Source organism: Lepus europaeus, chromosome 14 (assembly GCF_033115175.1).
Source record: "Lepus europaeus isolate LE1 chromosome 14, mLepTim1.pri, whole genome shotgun sequence".
NCBI classification, from domain to species: domain Eukaryota; kingdom Metazoa; phylum Chordata; class Mammalia; order Lagomorpha; family Leporidae; genus Lepus; species Lepus europaeus.
Window position 1 is genome coordinate 63,605,290 of NC_084840.1, and position 22,080 is coordinate 63,627,369.

Here is a 22,080-nt window from a genome sequence, read left to right on the forward strand (position 1 = left end):
GGTGAACTCAAAAGGCTTCCATAGCCTTGGCAACTCATGACAAGAGCCTAGGGTGATTATTGATGCCATAAACAAGAGTGTCAATTTGTCAAGTCAACAGGAGTCACTGTGCACTTACTCCTCATGTAAGATCTCTGTCCTTAATGTGCTGCACATTGTGATTTAATGCTATAACTAGTACTCAAACAGTAATGTTCACTTTGTGTTTCTATGTGGGTGAAAACTGTTGAAATCTTTACTTAATATATACTAAACTGATCTTCTGTATATAAAGAGAATTGAAAATGAATCTTGATGTGAATGGAAGGGGAGAGGGAGCGGGAAAGGGGAGGGTTGCGGGTGGGAGGGAAGTTATGGGGGGGGGGGGAGGAAAGCCATTGTAATCCATAAGCTGTACTTTGGAAATTTATATTCATTAAATAAAAATTAAAACAAAATAAAAAAATACAACAATTGGATCTGTACTTCCTACTGAATACCAAGAGAAAGTCTACGTGCAACAGCAATTCAGGCATAAAACATAACATAATTTATTGGCACCTTCACTGGTGTAAGAAAATTAAAGTTCCATCCCCCAAAACATCAAATGAAGAAATATGTAACAACTTGAGGAAATGTTCTATTAGATGACTGGTATTCCTAAGAAAAAAGTGGTACCTTGACAAAAAAATCTAACTAGAAATCTCTACTTGTCGACCACAGAGAAAAAAGAAATTTAGTATGTTGTTACTTTCGAATTTGATCTTTTTTGGTAGGAATGTTAATAGTATAGCCACTATGGAAGACAGCATATGGATTTCTTTGAAACCTAGGAATAGATCTGCCCTATGATCCAGCAATCCAACCACTGGATGTATACGCCAAAGACAAGAGATCACCATCAAAGAGGCACATGCTCCACCACGTTAACGCAGCACCATTCACAGCTGTCCATCATCAGAGGACTGGATAAAGAAAGTGTGCTATGTATACACGATGGGGGACTATTCAGCCACGAAGAGTGAAATCTGTCACCTGCAGCAAAATGGATGGAAATGGATGGACGATGTTGTGTTGAGTGAAATCAGCCAGACACAGGAAGACAAATACTGCATGTTCTCCCTCATACGTAGAAGTGTGTGTGTGTGTGCGTGTGTGTGTGTGTTTTAGAGCAAATCAATCTGAACAGAGAATGATGATTATTAGAGGCTGGGAAGGGTTAGAGGGATAGAGGAAGTTTAGGTTAAAAAAAAACAGGTAGCTGAGTTGGTTCATTAATTGTGACAAATATGTCATACTAATATGAGATGTTAATGGGGAGGTGGGGCATAGTCTACTGATTGTGGCAAGTATATGAATATGAACTCTGTACTATACAGTTTTTGGTTTTGAAATGTAAAACTGCAATAAAAATTGTTTAAAAATTTTAATCTTTTCTGTGCTTTTAAAAGCATTTTGTTTTGAAATAATTTTAAGTTACAGAAATTCCAAAAATAGTTCTGAGAGTCCTTGGCCAGTCCTTCACCCAGCTTCTGCTAATGTTCACATCTTGCATAATGATAGCACAGTGATCAACACCAAGAAATGAACATTGCTTCATTACCATGAACTGAACTGTGGGTCTTGTTGGATTTCCACCAGCTTTGTGACTACTCTCAATCTCTCTTCCAGCACTCAGAGCAGAATGCCACATTGCAGCCGATTGTCTTTGTCTCTGTAGTCCTCCAATCTGTGGCAGTTCCTTGTTCTTTCTCTTATGACCTTGATACTTTTGATAAATCCTGCCCAGTTATTTTGTAGAGTGCCCCTCAGTCTGCGGGGCCAGAGCTGAGGTGATTTGAAGGAGCCAGGAACAACTTCTGGGTCTCCCATGTGGGTGCAGGGGCCCAGCCTCCGCTGCTTTCCCAGGCCATAGCAGGGAGCTGGATTGGAAGTGGAGCAGCCCGGACTCGAAACAGCGCCCATATGGGATGGCGGTGCTGCAGGCCCGGGCTTTAATCCACTGAGCCACAGTGCCAGCTCCCTCAGCTTCAGTTTGTCATATGTTTTCTCATGATTAAATGGTGGTAATATAATCTTGTAATGACAAGAGTACCAGAGTAGGGGCAGGCATTTCCCCTCGCACTTGGGACACCGAATGGGACCCCCACATCCCCGGCTTATCCCATCCCTACGGCTGCACCAACCACACATATCAGAATAACGGGGTTCTAGTCTCAAGTCTTGGCTCTGCTTCCAGTTCCAGGTAGTGCAGGTCCTGGGAGGCAGCAGGTGATGCTCGGGTAGCTGAGTCCCTGCCGCTACTCCCAGTGGGAGGCCTGGATTGGGTTTCCAACTCCCAGTTTCGGCCTTGTTGCTGGACATTTGGGGAATGACCCAGAAGATGGGAACTCTCTGTCTGCGTCTCAAAGTAAAATAAATAAAAAGAACACCAAGACTGAGTTTGTACCTTTCTCAGAACATCGTCATTACTGCCATTTCCTGTCATTACTGATGTTAACCTCTGTCACCTGGGCAAGGTGGTGTCTGCCAGGTTTCCCTCTATAAAGTCATTCAGTTATTTTATTTTATTTTTTTTTACTTTTTGACAGGCAGAGTGGCTAGTGAGAGAGAGAGAGGCAGAGAGAAAGGTCTTCCTTTTGCCATTGGTTCACCCTCAAATGGCCGCCGCGACTGGCGCGCTGCGGCCGGCGCACCGCGCTGTTCCGATGGCAGGAGCCAGGTGCTTATCCTGGTCTCCCATGGGGTGCAGGACCCAAGCACTTGGGCCATCCTCCACTGCAGTCCTGGGCCACAGCAGAGAGCTGGCCTGGAAGAGTGGCAACCGGGACAGAATCCGGCGCCCCAACCTGGACTAGAACCCAATGTGCCGGCGCCACAGGCGGAGGATTAGCCTGTTGAGCCACGGCGCTGGCCATTCAGTTATTTTTATAAAAGGACTTAACTTAGTTATTTGAGAGTGATAGAGTGAGAGAGAGAGGGCGCTTCCATCAACTGGCTCATTCCCCAGATGGCTGCGAGAGAGAGAGAGAGAGAGAGAAAGAGAGAGAGTGAGAGAGAGGGAAAGAAAAAGTGAGCTTCCATCCACTGGCTCGTTCCCCAGATGGCTGCAAGGGCTGGGGCTGGGTCAGGCCAAAGCCAGGAGCCTGGAGCTTCTTCCAGATCCCCCATATCCCCACTATGAAGTTACTGATTTTCCCTTTGTATTTAGTAAATTAATTTAGGAGAGGTACTTTGGAGGTATGCAAATATCTTTTGTGTTTCTGCTTCAACTTTTCCCCATGAATTGTTGTATATCTGTTCGCTGATCTGGCCTTTGACAATTATTACTATATTGTTTGCCAAATGGTGTTGCTCTGTGAGTTTTCAAAAGGGAACTCTAGGACATTGATCTTGTTTTTATTTTGTTTGGGTAGTGTGCAGCCATCTGGTAATGTTGATTCAGAACTACTTTTTAATTAAATTATTTATCTGAAAAGCAGAGAGAGAGAGAGAGAGAGGGAGGGAAAGTATCTCCCATCTTCTGGGTCACTTCTCAAATGCCTGTAACAGCTGGGGCTTGGCCAGGCTGAAGCCAGAAACCAGGAACTCATTCCAGGTCTCCACGTGGGGGGCAGAGACCCAGGGGCCTGAGCCATCACCTGCTGCCTACAGGGCATGTACTAGCAGGAAGCTGGACCCCTGGTACTCTGATGGGGGGTGTGGGCATAACCACCAGGCCAGATGCCTGCTCCCCTGTCCCCGCGTTATAAATATTATTTGGGAGAGCTCCCACCAGTCGATTGACTCTCCAGATACCCACAACAGAGTTGGGGCATGCTGAAGCTGGAAGCTGGGGACTGACTCCAGGTCTCCCACGTGGGCAGGAGAGGACAAAGCCTCCGGAACTTTCAGGCATTTCCCAACTGTGGAAAATGTTTTGGCTAATTAGTTCAGTAACATATATTAAACCTTTGTTAGGACCAAAGCAGCTATGAAACATACACAGAGGACATGGTACTTCCTGTCTGCTTGTGAGTCTTTGTCTCTCGAAAAATCATACGAAGCACCATGACTGGGTCTAAGAAGATGCTGCTGCAAAAACTGCTGACAGACAGAATCCCAGGACTCGGAGGATGGGGACCAACTGCAGTTTTGCTCTGTACCAGCCATAGCACTAGCAAAATGAATCCAATAACTTCTGAAATGTTCTAGTTACTTTCTTTCTTAAAATAAGGAGTATAACATAGACTGATATGAGAATTAAGTGAGGGAATGTTTATGAATGTATATGAAAACATTTTTAATTGAAAGGAATTTTTCAAACTATAGTGTACTACAGATTCATTTATTATTCCACAAATGTTGAGTTTCTTTTATGTGTGAGCTTGTACCCAGTGTGAGAATATAGCATTGAAAGAGATAGATAAGGCCTCTGCCCTTAGGGAAGTTACATTTTAGAGGAAAGAGGCATAAAAAAGTAAATAGATAAGAAATAAATATAATTTCAGTAGGAATAAGTGCAGTCACATAGACAAAACAGGATGATGTGAAACATGCTATAAAGAAAAGATGATAAATCAGAGAATGAAGAGGTAGTTAGGAGGGATGGGACAATCTAGATATTCTGGCCAGGGAAATTTTCTGTGAGGTTTTCTTTTGTTTGCTTGTTTCCAAGATTTATTTATTTGAAAGAGAGAGCTACAGAGAGAGGGAGAGACAAAAAGAAAAGTCTTCCATCTGCTGATCACTCCCCAAATGGCTGCAACAGCAAAGGCTGAACCAGGCCAAAGCCAGAAGCCAGGAACTACCTGGTGGTCTCCCATGTGGGTGGCAGGGACCCAGGTATTTGGGTCATCTTCTGCTACTTATCCCTGGCTACTGCATGGAGCTGGATCGGAAGTGGAGCAGCCAGGACTTGAACCGGCACCTATAGGATGACTGTGTTTCAGGAGGCAGCTTCACCAGCTAAGCCACAGATCTGTAGGATTAGGAGCCAGCCATATGAAGATCTGGGGAAGAGAAAATGCAAGGGGACTCCAAAACACTCAAGGAAAATGGAATGAAAAGATACTTGTTTCGGTGTAAAAAAAATTCGGAATCTACACATAGTTTTTTCATGATATATATTTTCTGTGGACTTTTTGAAGACGTCTTACGTAAGGATTTAAATTTTTTTTTTTTTTTTTTTTGACAGGCAGAGTGGACACAGAGAGAGAGAGACAGAGAGAAAGGTCTTCCTTTTGCTGTTGGTTCACCCTCCAATGGCCGCCGCGGCTGGTGCGCTGAGGCCAGCGCACCGCGCTGATCCGAAGCCAGGAGCCAGGTGCTTCTCCTGGTCTCCCATGGGGTGCAGGGCCCAAGGACTTGGGTCATCCTGCACTGCACTCCCTGGCCACAGCAGAGAGCTGGCCTGGAAGAGGGGCAACCGGGACAGAATCCGGCGCCCCAACCGGGACTAGAACCTGGTGTGCCAGCGCCACAAGGCAGAGGATTAGCCTAGTGAGCCGCGGCGCCGGCCAGGATTTAAAAAATTTTGTAAAAATTTTAAAAATCTTTCCTTTTTTTTTTTTTTTATGTATTTGACAGAGTTATAGACAGTAAGAGAAAGAAACAGAGAGAAAGGTCTTCCTTCCGTTGGTTCACTCCCCAAATGACTGCTACAGCTGGCGCTGCGCTGATCCAAAGCCAGGAGCCAGGTGCTTCCTCCTGGTTTCCCATGTGGGTGCAGGGGCCCAAGCACTTGGGCCATCCTCCACTGCCTTCCTGGGCCACAGCAGAGAGCGGGACTGGAAGAGGAGCAAGCGGGACTAGGACCTGGCACCCATATGGGATGCCGGTGCCGCAGGCGGAGGATTAACCAAGTGAGCCACAGCACCAGCCCCCGTCTTTCTTTTTCTTCCTTTTTTTTTTTTTTTTTTGACAGGCAGAGTGGACAGTGAGAGGGAGAGACAGAGAGAAAGGTCTTCCTTTGCCGATGGTTCACCCCCCAAGTGGCCGCTGCAGCCGGTGTGGCTGGCGCACCGCGCTGATCCAAAGCCAGGACCAGGTGCTTCTCCTGGTCTCCCATGCGGGTGCGGGGCCCAAGCACTTGGGCCATCCTCCACTGCACTCCTGGGCCACAGCCAAGAGCTGGCCTGGAAGAGGGGCAACCGGGACAGAATCTGGCGCCCCGACCGGGACTAGAACCCGGGGTGCCGGCGCCCCAGGTGCAGGATTAGCCTAGTGAGCCGCGGCGTGGGCTCCATCTTTTTCTAACAGAGTAAAAGAGAAGTTCATTTTGGTGCAACTCCCTCACCCCTCACCCCCCCCCCCCGCCAGAAATTCATACATACTCATATATACATTCAACTACTTTCAGAGTGCACCGAGAGATCTTTTTCTTCTTTTGTAAACATCTGTGATCCCTAGAATTAGGAAAACAACATATACTCAAAATATAGAAGACAGAATACACTTCAAATACTCCTTTGATAAACTAAAAGAAGTATTACTTCCCATAGTCATCTCTTACAGAACTGAGCCCCTTTTTTTAGACATGTTAGCATTTTATTTTATTTTTTTCCCCAGAAACCTTTTATTTAAGGTATACAAACTTCATGCATTTCATAAATATAACTTTAGGAACACAATGATTCTTCCACCATACCCGCCCCACTACCCACTCTCCCACCCTGGTTCCTTTTCCCTCTCCTAGTCCCATTCTTATTTTTTACTTAAATCTATTTTTGATTAACTCTATACTAAGTAAAGAGGTTTTTTTTTTTTTTCAAGATTTTCTCTTGTTCTCTGTTATTTTTTTTTAAAGATTTATTTATTTGAAAGTCGTAGTTACACAGAGAGAGGAGAGGCAGAGAGAGAGAGAGAGAGAGAGGTCTTCCATCTGCTGGTTTATTCCCCAATTGGCTGCAACAGCTAGAGCTGCAGTGATCCAAAGCCAGGAGCCAGGAGCTTCTTCCGGGTCTCCCATGTGGGTGCAGGGGCCCAAGGACTTGAGCTATCTTCTACTGCTTTCCCAGCCATAGTAAAGAGCTGGATCGGAAGTGGAGCAGCCGGGACTTGAACCGGTGCCCATGTGGGATGCTGGTGCTTCAGGCCATGGTGATAACCTGCTGTGCCACAGCGCCGGCCCCTAAGTAGAGTTTAACAAATAGTATGGAAAAAAACAAAAAAAACCCTGTTTCTCACCAGTTTTTTAATTTCTCTTTTGATTTCTTCTATGACCCACTGTTCATTCAGGAGCATGTTGTTCAGTCTCCATGTGTTTATATATGTTTTAAAGATTCTTGAGTTGTTGATTTCCAGCTTCATTCCATTGTGGTCAGAGAAGATGCATGGTATGATTTTGATTTTTTTGAATTTGCTGAGACTTGTTTTATGGGCTAGCCTGTAGTCTATCCTAGAGAAAGTTCCATGCACTGGTGAGAAAAATATATATTCTGTAACTGTAGGATGAAAAGTTCTGTAGATATTTGTTAGGTCCATTTGGTCCATAGTGTCCATTAACTGTTGTTTCTATGCTGTTTTTCTGTCTGGTTGATCTGTCCATTGCTGAAAGTGGGGTACTGAAGTCCCCCAATACTATTGTATGGGAGTCTATGTCTCCCTTTAGATCCATTAATATTTCTTTTAAATAGTCAGGTGCCCTGTAATTAGGTTCACATACATTTGTGATAGTCACACTTTCCTGTTGACTTGATCCTTTAATCATTGCATAGTGCCTTTCTTTGTCTCTTTTAACAGTTTAGGATGGCTGTACCAGCTCTTTTTGGTTTCTGTTAGCATGGAATCTTTTTTCGTTCTTTCAGTCTGCGTGAGATGTGTTTCTTATAGGCAGCAAATAGATGGATTTTTTTTTTTTTAATATTTATTTGTTTGAAAGGCAATGTTACAGAGAGGCGGGGGGGGGGGGGGTTGGGGGTTGGGGTCTTCCTTCTGCTGATTCACTCCCCTGATCTGAAGCCAGGAGCCAAGAGCTTCCTCCAGGTCTCCCATGTGGGTGCAGGGGCCCAAGGATTTGGGTCATCTTCTGCTTTCCCAGGCCATAGCAGAGAGCTGGATCGGAAGTGGAGCAGCCAGGACCTGAACCCGCACTCATATGGGATGTTGGTACTGCAGACTTTACCTGCTATGCCACAGCGCTGGGTCTTGTCTTTTAATCTGTTCAACCAGCCTGTGTCTTCTAACTGGGGAGTTGAGGTTATTTACATTCAAGGTGACTATTGATAAGTGATGACTTTGCCCTGCCATTTTTCCATCAATATTCCTACTGTTAAGCTCATCTTTGTATCCCATTTTCCATGAACATTTAAAGTGCCTGATAATGAATGACTTCCCTACAATTAGCGTATTTGTGGTTTTGCTTTCTCCCACCTGGTCAGGGGAGGGCCTTTCTCTGATTCACAGTGCCCAGGCCCTGCAGATGCAGAAGGCTCTGGTTAAGTGACCATTCCGAGTGAAGTCCCGTGTTATATGGAGCTTTTTCCCTGCAGCATACAGGAGATCCAGGCTCTGTCATTTGGGGGCTGTGAGTTCTGGCACACAGAACTGTAGGAGAAATAATATTGCAGTAGTTAGAACCAGAAGGTTTTCAGAAAGTATGTTTAGCTGTGAAAAATGATCTTCACTTGATGAGTGAGACCTTGGACAAAGAGGCCTATTCTGCAGAGTGGTTGTGCTGCTGCTGTTGTAGCTTCATGCCATTATGTGGCTCCAAATTAAGGGAATCTGTGAAAAGTAAGGGTAAGGTCTTTATTTTGTTCTCTGCTGTACTGTAGGTGGTACTGGATGCACAGTAGTGTTAAATATTTGTTCAGTGAATGAAAATTATTTTCAAATCCTGGTTTTTTCCAAAATTTTTTGAATTGCTTTTAACATCCTCTCACACTTAGCATGACATCAGTTTTTTTTCTCATGGAGGAGGTAAAATGTTTTGTTTGTTCTTTTGTCCTGTAGAATGGCATGAAATGTTCTGAGCTGGCGATGTTTTTGACCTTAGACTGCCCTTAAACCTTAAGCCTCACAGCCCAGTGCTGTGGCACTGGCTCCACCTTGTGTCGGGAACATGGTATCGCACCGGCTGCGTGCCAGCCTGCCAGGAACCAGCGTTCATGCAGTCACACTTGTTAAGTAGTCAAGTGGTGAATGTAGTCGATGATGTGGTTATTGGGCCACCTGTTTGTGACACGTGTGTTCTGAAATAGTGTTACTCCCATGTCTGCTCTCTCTATGGTGCAGGTGCAGGAACAAATTCTTAACTTTTGGAGTTAATTTGTACTTCCTATCAGTATAAGACATCTGTGTACACCGACAAAAGAAACGAAGTATCTGCATAGTTTAAAGACTTCCTGGTCAAACAATGCCATAATCAAGCTGTTGGCAACTTTTTGAAAATCCCATTAAATTGATTTAAAAGGAAGAAAATAATTTTCCAAAGGAAAAATTATTTTTTTCTTTTTACAAGAGTTGTATTTGATTTCTATTTTGTATGCATGGCAAAACACAAAGGGAGTCAGACCTAACCACTCTAGTTGTCCAGGAGCTGGTCCTGTATAGAGATTGCTGGAGGGGTAGCTTTCCCTGGACAAGGGGGTGGTGACCACAGAATCAGTTGTGTGTGGGAACCAAAACCTGTTGACCTGTACCAGCTCACAAGAGCTGATTGTGAAGTTTTCAGAAATTCTGCAAGCCAAAGTTTAAAAATATTTTACATAAAACATAAATTACATGAACTCAGTTAAATTCTGTTTAGAGCAGGGGTGCTGGCTCCAGCACTTAGACTGAATGGGAACATGTAGAAAAGGTTCCCAAGGCCCCTGCACCAGGCTGACACTAGCTTGGGAAGCAGTCCCTGTCTTTCAGGTTGTTTGGTATAAAGGTCAAAGTAAATACGGAAAATAAATAAATAAAATAAATAAAAATAAATGAAAACTCTGAAGGGAATAAATGCTCAGAAATTGACTGCTCACTGCTCACTGTCTTAGGTTCTGGAGGTTGAGGACGTCCCTGTAGGTGTATGGTGGAGATGCCAGGTAGTGAGGAGCTACCGTGCATCCCCTCCAGAATCCACCCGAGTGACTGCACTCGGAGTGGGTAGCATGGAACTGGCGTGGCTGGTGTACTGACACAGTGGAAATCAGCAAGTGCTACAAGTCCGGGTCTTTCCCCTTGAAGAACCTGTCGCTAACCATCACACTGCTGCGTGCAGATGGGTTTCTGTGTGTTTCTTCTCTCTGCTCCCTTCCAAAAACCTGACAGAAAGAAGGAATTACGAACTTTTTGAAAACTATTTTAATTTACTATGCTGACTTCTTAAAGTTTTTTAAAAAATTTTTATTTTATTTACTTGAAAGAGTTACAGAGAGAGAGAGAGACGTGTCTTCTATCTGATGTTTTACTCCTGAAATGGCTGCAGCAGCTGGAGCTGAGCCAATCTGAAACCAGGATCAGAAGTGGAGCAGCCAGGACTCGAACCTGCGCCCATATGGGATAGCCTGGCCAGGGCTTTAACTCATTGTGCCACAACACCGGCCCCTTGAAGTTATTTTAAAAGGGTACATTAAGACTTTAACTACCTTAAGAATTTTAATATTAAAATAGTTTAAAAAGGCTTTTTAAAAATATTTTTGAATCAATTCACTTGATTAAAAATCTCATTTAGGAGAAACAAGTTAATAGATATGATTCTATTATTTTGTATTTTACTTTTATTGTCTAGTTCTAGTCTACTAGCATTTTTCTTTATTTCTGAGCTACTTTCTTGTATTTGCATCACTAAGCTGTGAAGTTTCTGATCCCTACCTTCTGAAGCTGTATTTTCGCCTCTTGGGTGTTTTCTGCCGTTTTCCTGGTCGTCTTTCTCCCTCTGTAGACTTCTCTTTCTCAGTCTCTGGCCTGCCCTCGTGCAGACCTGTGTTCTTTCTTGCCTGTCTGCTTCTCTTGGCCCCCTTTAGGAGACCCCTCCTGAGGCTGGACTGTTAGGATGGTGTTTGCGTCACCCTGGCCGCGCCTCCCTAGCCAGGGGCCATCTGGAGTTCCTCAGGGCCCACCTTGGCCTGTCTGCCGCGCCCCATGTCTGGCACCGGAGTTACAATGTGAGGGCAGCTCATGGAATCTCTGGGTCTTCTGTGCTCCCTCTCTGTGGTTTAGGGGCTGGGAAAGCGAGAGACGCGCTGAGTGAGCCTGGTTCCTGCTGTGATTTCCCCTTCCTCTCATCTCTCAAGGATGTGGAGCTGGGTGGAGGGTGGGGGGTCCGGGGTGCGGAGGTGGCTGGCGTCTCGTATGAAGTGAGTTCATCTCGTTCCATTATCATGTGAAGAAAGAAACATTGGAGAAGGAAGGGCTGTTAGGATTTAAACGTCTCCTGCCATGCCCCATCTCTGTCACAGTCAGCCAGCCGCCCCGAAGGCACCTGCTGGTGGGCTGGCTTCCTGGGCAGAGGTCAGTGTGACATTGAGCTGGGGAGCTGCTGCTGCCCTGAGAGAGCCGGCCGCTTGTGTTTGTGATGCCTGGAGCCTCTGTCACAGGAGCCGTCATGAGAGACCAGCATAGCACTGCCGCCAGCAAGAATGTTCTCTTACATAAGCCACTGGTTCTGTGTCTGTGTGGACTCTTTTTTTTTTTTTTTTTTTAAATATTTATTTGAAAGGCAGAGTTACAGAGTCAGAGGTAGAGAGAGAGAGAGGTCTTCCATCCCTTGGTTCACTTCCAGAATGGCCACAATGGCTGGAGCTGTGCCGATCTGAAGCCAGGAGCCAGGAGCTTCTTCCCAGTCTCCCATGCTGGTGCAGGGGCCCAAGGACTTGGGCCATCTTCTACTGCTTTCGCAGGCCATAGCAGAGAGCTGGATCAGAAGTGGAGCAGCCGGGACTCGAACCGGCGCCCACATGGGATGCCAGCACTGCAGGTGGCAGCCTTACCTGCTGCACCACAGCATTGGACCCTTATGTACTCTTAAAAATAATTTTAGGCATGGGTGTTGTGGCACAGTGGGTTGAGCTGCTGCTTGACATGTCGACATCCCATGTTGGAGCCCTGGACAGCCATCTGCAGAGCGAACCTCTCTTTCCATCTCTGCTGCTCTGCCTTTTAAGTAAATAATTAGAAGTGATCTTAAAATGAGAGCACTTGGGGAGAACTTTAAGAGGACTTTTGGCTCATACCTCTGCTTTTTCAGATGAATTTATAAACAGCACAGAACTGCGGTTTTCCAGGAGAGAGAAACAAATTCTTACTGGGACTATCCTGTGATAGAAATGTGTGTATCAGATAGCACAGGTCGCTACTCAGGATGTATCTGTGCCACACCTAAGCAAATAAACCAAGCCATGCTAAGAAACACGGTATCTGAGGGCCAAATTTGCTCCTTAGGTCGTCAGTTTGTGCCCTGGATCTGCATTCAAAGCTCCCACGGGGTTGGAATAGCCACAGCTTTCTCTACAGGCACCTTGTTGTTATCAAGAAGTTCTTTGGGCTGGTGTTGCGGCACAGCGGGCACCCCCGGTTGGAGCTCTGGTTCAGGTGTCAGCTGTTCCGCTTCCAGTCCAGCTCCTGCTAATGCACCTGGGAAGGCACGGAAGATGGCCCAAGTGCTTGGACCCTGCCAGCCATGTGGGAGACCAGTAGGGAGTTCCAGTCTTCTGGCTTCAGCCTGGCCCAGTTCTGGCTGTTGTGGCCATTTTGGGGGTGAACCAGTGGATGGAAGAGCTCTCTGTCTCTCACTCTGCCTTTCACATAAATATGTAAGTAGATCTTAACAGTGGACCGTAAATGCTGTGTAAGGAGCTGTTATACTGTGGTGTCTAGGGAATAATGAGAAGGGAGGAAGCTTGTACACGTTCGAGACAGCTGCTTTTTTTTCCCCAAGAGTTTTTAATTGGAGGCCGCCTGGTTGTGTGGATGCAGAGCCCTGGGTGGCGGCCAGCCGGGCTCTGTTGCGGTTTCTGAGAGGCAGCGCTGGCCGTGGCTCACAGCATGGATCCTGGACTCTGTTGTAGTCTTGTCTCTACCATCTACTAGCTGTGTGGTCTTGGGGAAATTCCATTCCCTTTCTGTGGTTCAGCTTCCTCGTCTTCGCTGTGACGGTACCTGGCGCACAAAGCTGTGGCGAGCAGTAAGTGAAATGAGAGTGTTGCAGGCGCTTTGAGGGACCAGCATTGTGGCATTGGAGGTAAAGCCACTGCCTGCCATGTCAGCATCCCATATGGGTGCCGGTTTGAGTCCTGGCTGCTCCACTTCCCACCCTGCTAAGGCGCCTGGGAAAGCAGCGGAAGATGGCCCCTGCTGCCTATGTGAGAGATCTGGATGGGGTTCCAGGCTCCTGGCTTTGGCCTGACACAGCCCTGGCCTTTTTGGCCATTTGGCAGAGTGAACCAGTGGATAGAAGCCCTCTCTCTGTCTTTCCTCTTTCTCTCTACCTCTGCATTTCAAATGAAGAAATAAGTCTTTTAAAAGACGTGGAAGTTGGCCGGCGCCGTGGCTCAATAGGCTAATCCTCCACCTTGCGGCGTCGGCACACCGGGTTCTAGTCCCGGTCGGGTACCGGATTCTGTCCCGGTTGCTCCTCTTCCAGGCCAGCTCTCTGCTGTGGCCCAGGAGTGCAGTGGAGGATGGTCCAAGTGCTTGGGCCCTGCACCCCATGGGAGACCAGGAGAAGCACCTGGCTCCTGGCTTTGGATCAGCGCGCACCGGCCGCAGCGGCCATTGGAGGGTGAACCAAGGGCAAAAAGGAAGACCTTTCTCTCTGTCTCTCTCTCTCACTGTCCACTCTGCCTGCCCAAACAAACAAACAAACAAACGTGGAAGCACTTTGGAGCAGAGGCTGACCCTTCGGAGCAGAGACTGAATACTAACCTGCCAGCCCAGAGATACTGGCTCTCCTGTCCTAGAGACTGGTCACGGTGAAAGGGGCAGGAGGCAGCTGTGAGGCCTGGTCTTCTCGTAGACTCAGAGGAGAGGTCCACGTGGAAGCCTGCAGGCCCCTGAGCCTGCTGCCCTCACTTGTTCTCGCCCCAATGACCGACCTGTCCCTGTCATCAGTTCCACACCTCTTACCAAGATGTCCTAGCCCTGAGGAAGTGGCTAAAGTGACCATAGGCAAGTTATTTAACCACTTTGGGCTTTAGTCCCCTCATCTGATATAGAAATTAATAGTTCCAAGTCAAGTTGTCTGTAGGATGAGCTGAGTTCACAGATGCACTGTGCTGGTACTGTGCCTGGTGCCTGCTGAGGCCTGTGTGCCTTGTGTCGGCTAGGGGCTGTGTGCCTGGTGCCAGCTGGGGATTTTGTGCCTGGAGCCCCTGAGGTTTGGTATGCCTGGTACCCATGAACTTTGGTGTATCTGGTACCAGCTGGGTTCTATGTGCCTGGTGCCTGCTGGGTCTGTGTGCTTGGTGCCCGCTGAGGGCTGTGTGCCTGGCACCCATGAGCTTTGGTGTGCCTGGCACCCGTGAAACCCGGCATGGCCTTTCTTCAGCCATAGGCCTCCATGCTGTGGTCAGTGCCCCTGCAGCATTAGGATTGTTGAGGGTTTTCTGCCTCGCCTCTCCTCTGCAGGTGTCCTTGTGAGGGCCACCAGGAATCCGAGATGCTGCTTACCCTCCCAGCCCTATGTAATATTTTAGACAGTAGAGATGACCTTGCAACCAGAGCCGTGGAGGGGAGGGGGTGAGGCAGTTAAGTGGTTATGAGAGGTAGAGAGGGAGATGGAAGGGAGGAAGGGAAGGTGGGAGGGAGGTAAGGGGGGTGAGGGTGGTGGACTGAGGGAGCAGGAGAGTGTTGCAGGCAGCAGGATTCCACGTGGGAGTGAGACGCGGTGCGCATTGCGGGGGTGTGTGTGAGGGGAGTCATTTTAGAAGTATTGTGGCCAAAAAAGGAAACAGAGAAGTAGAATGGCTGAGGGTAAGAAAGCATGCATCAAGCATCGTTTTTATTTATTTATTTTTAGTAGAAATAACTTTAAAAAGTATTTATTTGTTTTTTTTTCTTTTTTAAAAAATTTTATTTAATGAACATAAATTTCCAAAGTACAGCTTATGGATTAAAATAGCTCCCCCCTACAACACTCCCCTCTCCCACCCCCTCTCCTCTTCCATTCACGTCAAGATTAATTTTCAATTATCTTTACGTACAGAAGATCAATTTAGCATATATTAAGTAAAGATTTCAACAGTTTGCACCCACACAGAAACACAAAGTGTAAAATACTATTTGAGTACTAGTTATAGCATTCATTAAACACCTAAGAATAATTGTGTATTAATTACAGAGTTCAACCAATAGTTTTAAGTGGAACATAAAAAATACTAAAAGGGTAAAGTATTCTTTTTTTTGGTTTGTTATATAGTTTTTTTTAATTTAATAAATGTGAATTTACAAAGTGCAACTTTTGTATTGTTGTGGCTCCCCCCCCAACCTCCCTCCCTCCCGTGGCCCTCCCCTCTCCCTCTCCCATCCCGCCCTTCATCGAGTTTCATTTTCAATTACCTTCATATACTGAAGATCAACTTAGTATATACTAAGCAAGGATTTCAACAGGCTGCATTCACACAACCGCACAAGGTATTGTTCGACTAGTAGTGTAAAAAGTATTTATTTGAAAAGAAGAGATCTTCCATCCTCTGGTTCACTACCTCAGTGCCTGCAACAGCTGGATCTCAGCCAGACAAAAGCCAGGAGCGTGGACTCGGCCCAGGACTCCCATGGCTGGCGGGGATGCAGCTGTTTGTCAGGCTACACATCAGGAAGCTGCATGGGCAGTGGAGTTGGGACGTGAACTCAGAGACTCCGATATGGGATGCAGCCATCTCGAGTGGGGACTTAACCGACGCGTGAAATGCCCATCCCCCCACCTTTTTTCAAGATAAAGAATATATCTGAATATTTTAATGTAAAAGAAGAAGACCCTAGTAAAGGAAGAGTTGAAGATGCCAAGGGGTTGAGGCAAGTGTGTCAGGAATGAGAGCCAAGACTGGAACTCAGAGAAACTAAGGAGGGGTGTCACACACCCACGACCCCAGGAGCTGGGAGGCCGTGGGTAATAGTTCTTCAAGTCTGCGATAAAAAATGGCCTCCAATAAAACGACTGAGCTAAAAGCAGGACAGCAACACAGTGGGAGGGGTAGAAAGGTCGGAGAGGCAGGGCCTGGTGAATCTGTGGCGGAGCCTGTGTTGGAGCACCCGGTGCTGCATGGGCAGGTGGAGCAGCTCCCCGGGGGAAAGGGAGGCCCAGACACCGGCAGTGCCGAGAACCTGCTGAAGATGGAGGCTGTGCAAGCGTTGCTTAATTTCCACAGAGCTGGGGAAGAAGCAGATGGGACAGAGACAGTGCCTCTGGGGGTAACAAATCAGGAGGGAAAAGAGATGCTGCTGGCGGACCAAGAGGCTTTGCCAGAGGTCTTGATCCCGAGCCGGTGAGTGGGTGAGCAGGTGGGTTGGTGAGCGGGTGAGCGGGTGGGCAGGTGAGCGGGTGGGCAGGTGGGCAGGTAGACGGGTGAGCAGGTGGGCAGGTGAGCAGGTGAGCGGGTGGGCAGGTAGACGGGTGAGCGGGTGGGCAGGTAGACGGGTGAGCAGGTGAGCGGGTGAGCAGGTGGGCGGTACCGCCGATGGCAGTGGGGAGCTGGCGCTTCTTGTGGGATGGGAAGACGCAAATGCGCTGACTGCTGTTGGCAACAGGCTGTGATTGCTCTTCAGGAGGAAACTCACGTGGCGTCCTTGTCCAGAAGATGAAGCAATTGGGGTGTGTGCGCGCGCGCGCGCGCGCGCGCGCGCGTGTGTGTGTGTAAAACATCTGGGGCTTGGTGTTTGATGTGCTAGTGTGAAGAAATAGCTACTAATGAAAATCACGTTTGAAGTGTTGGCTTTGAGAATACTGTTGGGGGAGTTGTGATTTTTTCATCAATAGCATTAGTTCTAACATTAAAAGCTTTCTGTATAATAAAAGAAAAAACAACTGAGAGGGCTCCCTTTATTAAGGAAAGGCATTTTTATTCCTCCAGGCTGGGAGCGTAAGCACAGAGGTCTAGTGCACGCCTCTGAGGAGGCACAAAGGCGGTGACGGAAGGGCGGGGCGGCTCCAGGTTCAGGACAGCGCCCAGTTTGCATCTGTTCATCGAGGCAGGTGATAAGGAACAGTGCTTTGGAGCTGCGGCGGTGGCTGTTGGGCTGGGGAGGCTGCTGGGAGATCCGCAGGAGAGGAGTGGAAGGACTGCTAGGCCACGTCCTATCCCATTTGGTTTTGGGTGGTGGGAGTTTGTAGCAGGCCATGGTTTTTTCCTGTGGTTTTCTTCCCGCAGTGTTTCGCAGGAACAAAGAAAGGGAAGAGTAGAGATTCTCAGAGTTGGGGATGAACGGAGCAGGCAGGCTGGAAGGTGAGGGGGCCCAGAGTTGAAGATGGTCGAATGTTGAGCAACCATGTGTGAGCCCAGGCAAAACCAGTGGAGGACCCAGTCAGCCAGCACCCCGGCTCCCGAGTGGCTTATTCGGCCTCTACATTGTGGGCAGCTGGCTAGGCAGCAGCAGGCAGCTGCCGTGCTGTGCCTGGTTTGACTAAGCATGGCAGGAAGCCGGAGGCAAGGGAGCCTGGTGCAAGAGGAGAGCTCGGTCCCGTGGGGCAAGTGGAGCAGGGTGGAGAGAGCTGGAGGTGCACGCAGGAAGCAGCCCGCACTCGGGGCTTTGGGACGAGAGCAAAGCGGGGCCGGCGAGGCTCGGCGTGGTAGGGGCATGACGGGGCCCACCACCAGCTGAGCTCCTTCCTTCCTTCTTTATTTGTGAGGTACAGAGACAGACCCTCCCCAAGTGCCTCAGTGCCTGGGGCTGGGCCACATTCAATCCAGGCTTCCCACATAGATAGCAGGAACCCAACCGCCTGAGCCATCACCACTGCCTTCTTGCACATCAGTGGGAAGCTGGAACTGGGAGCTAGAGCTGGGAGTGAAACTCGGGTGTTCTGATGTGGGATACAGGCCTCCTAGTCACCAGGCTGCGTGCCTGCCCCGTTCACTCTCAGTAGAGGGCCTTGCTTTGGACTGCACATGGGAATTTCTTCATCAGCCCCCTTCCAAACCACAAGCTAGGGTTACAGACGTGAATTGCGCAAGACAAGGTAACAGATAGGTTTCATTTCTCTGCTTTTCTATATCCATTCAAATCCCACCCCCCTACTTGCTGAGGCCAGTAAAGTTAATATTTGTAGTGTTTTGTGGCTTCTCCTCCTTCTCTCCTGTATTGTACCGAGACTCCAAGGCTAGGGCAGGATTTAGGAGATGGGAGAGAGAGAAACCATTGCGCTGGGGGATGTCTGGGTGTGAGGCAGGGACAGCAGCCATGTCCTCTGTGCCGAGCTCAGCTGCGGCTCCCAGGGCCCAGTGGAATGGGCAGATGCAGGTGCACTGACTGCTGCTTTGCGCCGAGGAGGGCAGCGTCAGTAGGGGAAAGGGAGGAGCAAGACATGGGTGCGCTTTGCTCCTGGGAGTGTTGCGTTGTTCTTTAGACCACTCTAGGATCATCAGCCAAAATGTTGGCACCGCCCTCCTGCTTTCTGTGGCCGTCAGGCCTTTGTGCTTCGAGATGAGGGAGGAAGACAGCTTTCTGAGGTCTGCCGAGGTGGGGTGAGGCAGTCCACCTAGGTTAGCTAAGCAGAGGATGGGGAGGTTCTTCAGGAGGAGGTGGGGAGAGGGAGAGGGCGAGCCCGCCACCCTCACAGGGGGGCCTAGGACGGGGGTGGCCATGAAGGCTCTGAGCACTACGGGGCTGGCCCCGGCCTTGCCTGCTCCCCGGGAAGCCTGTCCTTGCCGTGAGACTTGCCCTCAGCTGAGTTCTTTGCCATGGCTCATTCCCATTGGACTGAAACTTGCTCACATTTTTCTTTTTTAAAAAAGTTTTTAAAAAAATTTATTTGAAAGGCAGAGTTATAGAGAGAGAAAGAGGGAGAGAGATCATCTATCCACTGGTTCACTCCCCAAATGGCTGCAACAGCCATGGCTGGGCCATGCCAAAGACAGGAGCCAGAAGCTTCTTCTGGGTCTCCCATGTGGGTGCAGGGGCTCAAGCACTTGGGCCATCTCTGCTGCTTTCCCAGGTGCATTAGCAGGGAGCTGGATTGAAGAGGAACAGCCGGGCATCTTTACTGGAGTAATGCTACTTGCTTGCTCTGGGGGCCTGAGCAAGTCACCTATCCCTTCTGAGCTTCAGTTTTTTCACCTGTGAATTGAGATGATGATACCTGGGCACCTAGGACAGGCCTGTGTGAAGATCAAGTAAGATACTGGAGTATGTGTGAAATACAATGTGGCTCAAATAGTAGGTAAATATCAATTAGTTAGCATCAAGGTGTTACCATTAAGTTACTTATTAAGGAAATCTGTGTTGTAATCTCATCTATAGTACTCATATATAATCTCAGATACAGTCCTTAAGCAACCTTAATCTAAAATGGCTCCCTTGGGTCCAGTATTATCACTAGAAGGAATCTACAGTTCAGTATCCCAGAAGCTCTGAAATATTGCAAATATTGTTCAGAGTTTCTCAGAGGGCAAAGGGCACTCTTGTTGCTAACACAGCAGTTTCTCATTTTCTCTTTATCCACCTCGCTGCTCAGAGTCTGACTCATGATGGTGGGACCTGAGCCTGGATCAAGGCGCAGCTCTTTTAGACTAGGCCTCCATCTTGTAACTCGGGCCTGTCCGGGCCCTGAACCCTAAGCCAAAAGCTCCTAAAAAAGAAAATAAAACTCCCCTTACGATAAACTCTCCTAGCAACAGCCAATTAACAGATAGCAGGGAAATACGCAAAGTTCCAGGTGTCTTCGGGCAGTTAAGGTGACTGATAACATCCCCAAACCCTGCAGTTTGGCATGTACACCCTAGCAGCTCGGACCCTAAACTTTAGCCAATCATAAAATGACAAGTGTAAATTTAAAATATAAGCCTATCAGATGCTGTACAGCCGAACTTGTTTGTTCAACGGTATAAAAAAAGCCTGGTGCGGCTGTCGGTCCAAACTTGAGTTTGAAATAAAACTCTTATGCTTGCATCAGCCTCGGCTCCTGGTGATCTTAATTGGTGGGAATCGGACACTGCAGATACAACAATGGCAGCTGTTGCCAAGGCAACCCCAAAAGGAGAACTGGTATGTGGTTAAAACTTTCAAGTGGCCACATTTGTTTTAAAAAATTAAGAAACAGGTAAAGTAAATTTTAACAACCTACTTTACTTAACTCAATATGTCCAAAATACTGTAATATGTCTAAAATGTCACTTTAATATGATAATCAATTTATTTTTTAAAAGATTTATTTATTTATTTGAAAGGCAGAGTTACAGAAGTCTTCCGTTCATTGCTTTACTCCCCAAATGGCTGCAACAGCTGGAGCTGGGCCGATGAGCCAGGAGTTTCTTCCTGGTCTGCCACGTGGGTGCAGGGGCCCAAGGATTTGGGCCACCCTTTGCTGCTTTCCCAGGCACATCATCAGGAAGCTGGAATGGAAGGGGAGAAGCCCTGACTAGAACTGGCGCCCATATGGGATGTGGGCACTGCAGGCGGTGGCTTTACCCGCTGCTACGCCACAGCGCCAGGCCCCACTGTAATCAATTTAAAAGTTGTTAGTGAAATAGTTTGCATCCCTTCTTCAAAAGATTTGTTTGTTTATTTGAAAGACAGTGTGACAGAGAGGGAGAGAGGTCTTCCATCTGCTGATTCACTTCCCATGTAGCTGCATGGCCAGGCCTGAGCCAGGCGGAAGCCAAGAGCCAGGCGCTTCACCCAGGTCTCCCACATGGGTGGCGGGGGCCCAGGCTCTTGGGCCATGTTCTGTTGCTTTTTCCAGGTGTGTTAGCAGGGAGCTGGGTTGGAAGTGGAGCAGCCGGGACGTGAACCAGCACCCAGAAGGGATGCCAGCCTTGCAGGTGGTGGCTTTAAAAGCCATGCTTTTAAGTATAGTTGTCACTAATGTGAACTTCACTGCACACCCGTGGGGTAGACGTCAGCATCTCCATTTTACATCCGTGGGTACTGCGGCTCTAAAGAGTTAACTGTCACGTCAGCTGGCTGGCATCTCTTACTCTCCATCCTTCCCTCACTATTCCTTTACTAGAGCTTTCTGATTTGGGCCTGGGCAGGGCTTGCACTTGCCGGTCAGTGGGAACATTTATTCCATCCCTCTTTCGTGTTCTTACCTGCCTTTTGTTTTCTCTACTGAGTAGCTTTTATAATGGTGAGGCAGTATTTCAGTGCTTTGGTTTGCTGTGCTACCTATGATCTGGACTAGTTTAGAAAATTACTTAATTTAATAACTTACATAGCATTCGCCTTTTTGAGTTTGTCTTCTGAAACCACTGACGACTTTTTTTTCCAGGGAGATTGGAACGATTGTCAGGTCCCTGGGGTGCTGCCCCAGCGAAGGTGAGCTCCACGACCTGATTGCGGAGGTGAGTGTGGCATCTGAGAGTGGCTCTGTCACTCTGACTCCTTGTCACTGAAGAACAAATCCTGTGAAGCTCGGAATGCGCTCACTGAAAATATTAGGAAAGCTGGCGTATCAGTCAGCCAGCAGGATCAGGAACGCAGCTGGCGGAGTGCTCGTGAAATCCCCACGGTGGGTATTAGCCCCTCTTTAAGTTCAGCTGAAGGAAGGCCAGGAGAGCTGACTGGATGACCCAATGCAGAGCAACAGAGGAAATCGTACCAGCCCAAAGGGGACAGAAGCAGAAATGAAAATGGACTGGCGCCGTGGCTCAATAGGCTAATCCTCCGCCTTGCGGCGCTGGCACACCAGGTTCTAGTCCTGGTCGGGGCACCGATCCTGTCCCGGTTGCCCCTCTTCCAGGCCAGCTCTCTGCTGTGGCCCAGGAGTACAGTGGAGGATGGCCCAAGTGCTTGGGCCCTGCACCCCATGGGAGACCAGGAGAAGCACCTGGCTCCTGCCATCAGATCAGCGTGGTGCGCTGGCAGCAGCGCGCCTACCGCGGCGGCCATTGGAGGGTGAACCAACGGCAAAAGGAAGACCTTTCTCTCTGTCTCTCTCTCTCACTGTCCACTCTGCCTGTCAAAAAAAAAAAAAAAAAAAAGAAATGAAAATGCAGGGATTCATTGGGGGAAATAGAAATAACTTTCAGAACGGGTAATAAA

The 22,080-nt window shown here is 48.0% G+C and overlaps 1 protein-coding gene across 3 annotated transcripts in view; it reads left to right on the forward strand.

The window, feature by feature from the left end:
* The window catches only part of EFCAB2 (EF-hand calcium binding domain 2), a 141,349-nt gene that overhangs the window by 70,983 nt on the left and 48,286 nt on the right, over nt 1-22,080 (forward strand). For all 3 annotated transcript variants that reach the window (XR_009867935.1, XM_062210727.1, XM_062210728.1), the window contains exon 3: nt 21,308-21,380. Coding sequence is in view for 2 of the 3 variants with exons in the window: in XM_062210727.1 (XP_062066711.1) it covers nt 21,308-21,380 (73 nt within the window). In the remaining variant the exon portion in view is untranslated. The remainder of the gene's footprint in view (nt 1-21,307; nt 21,381-22,080) is intronic.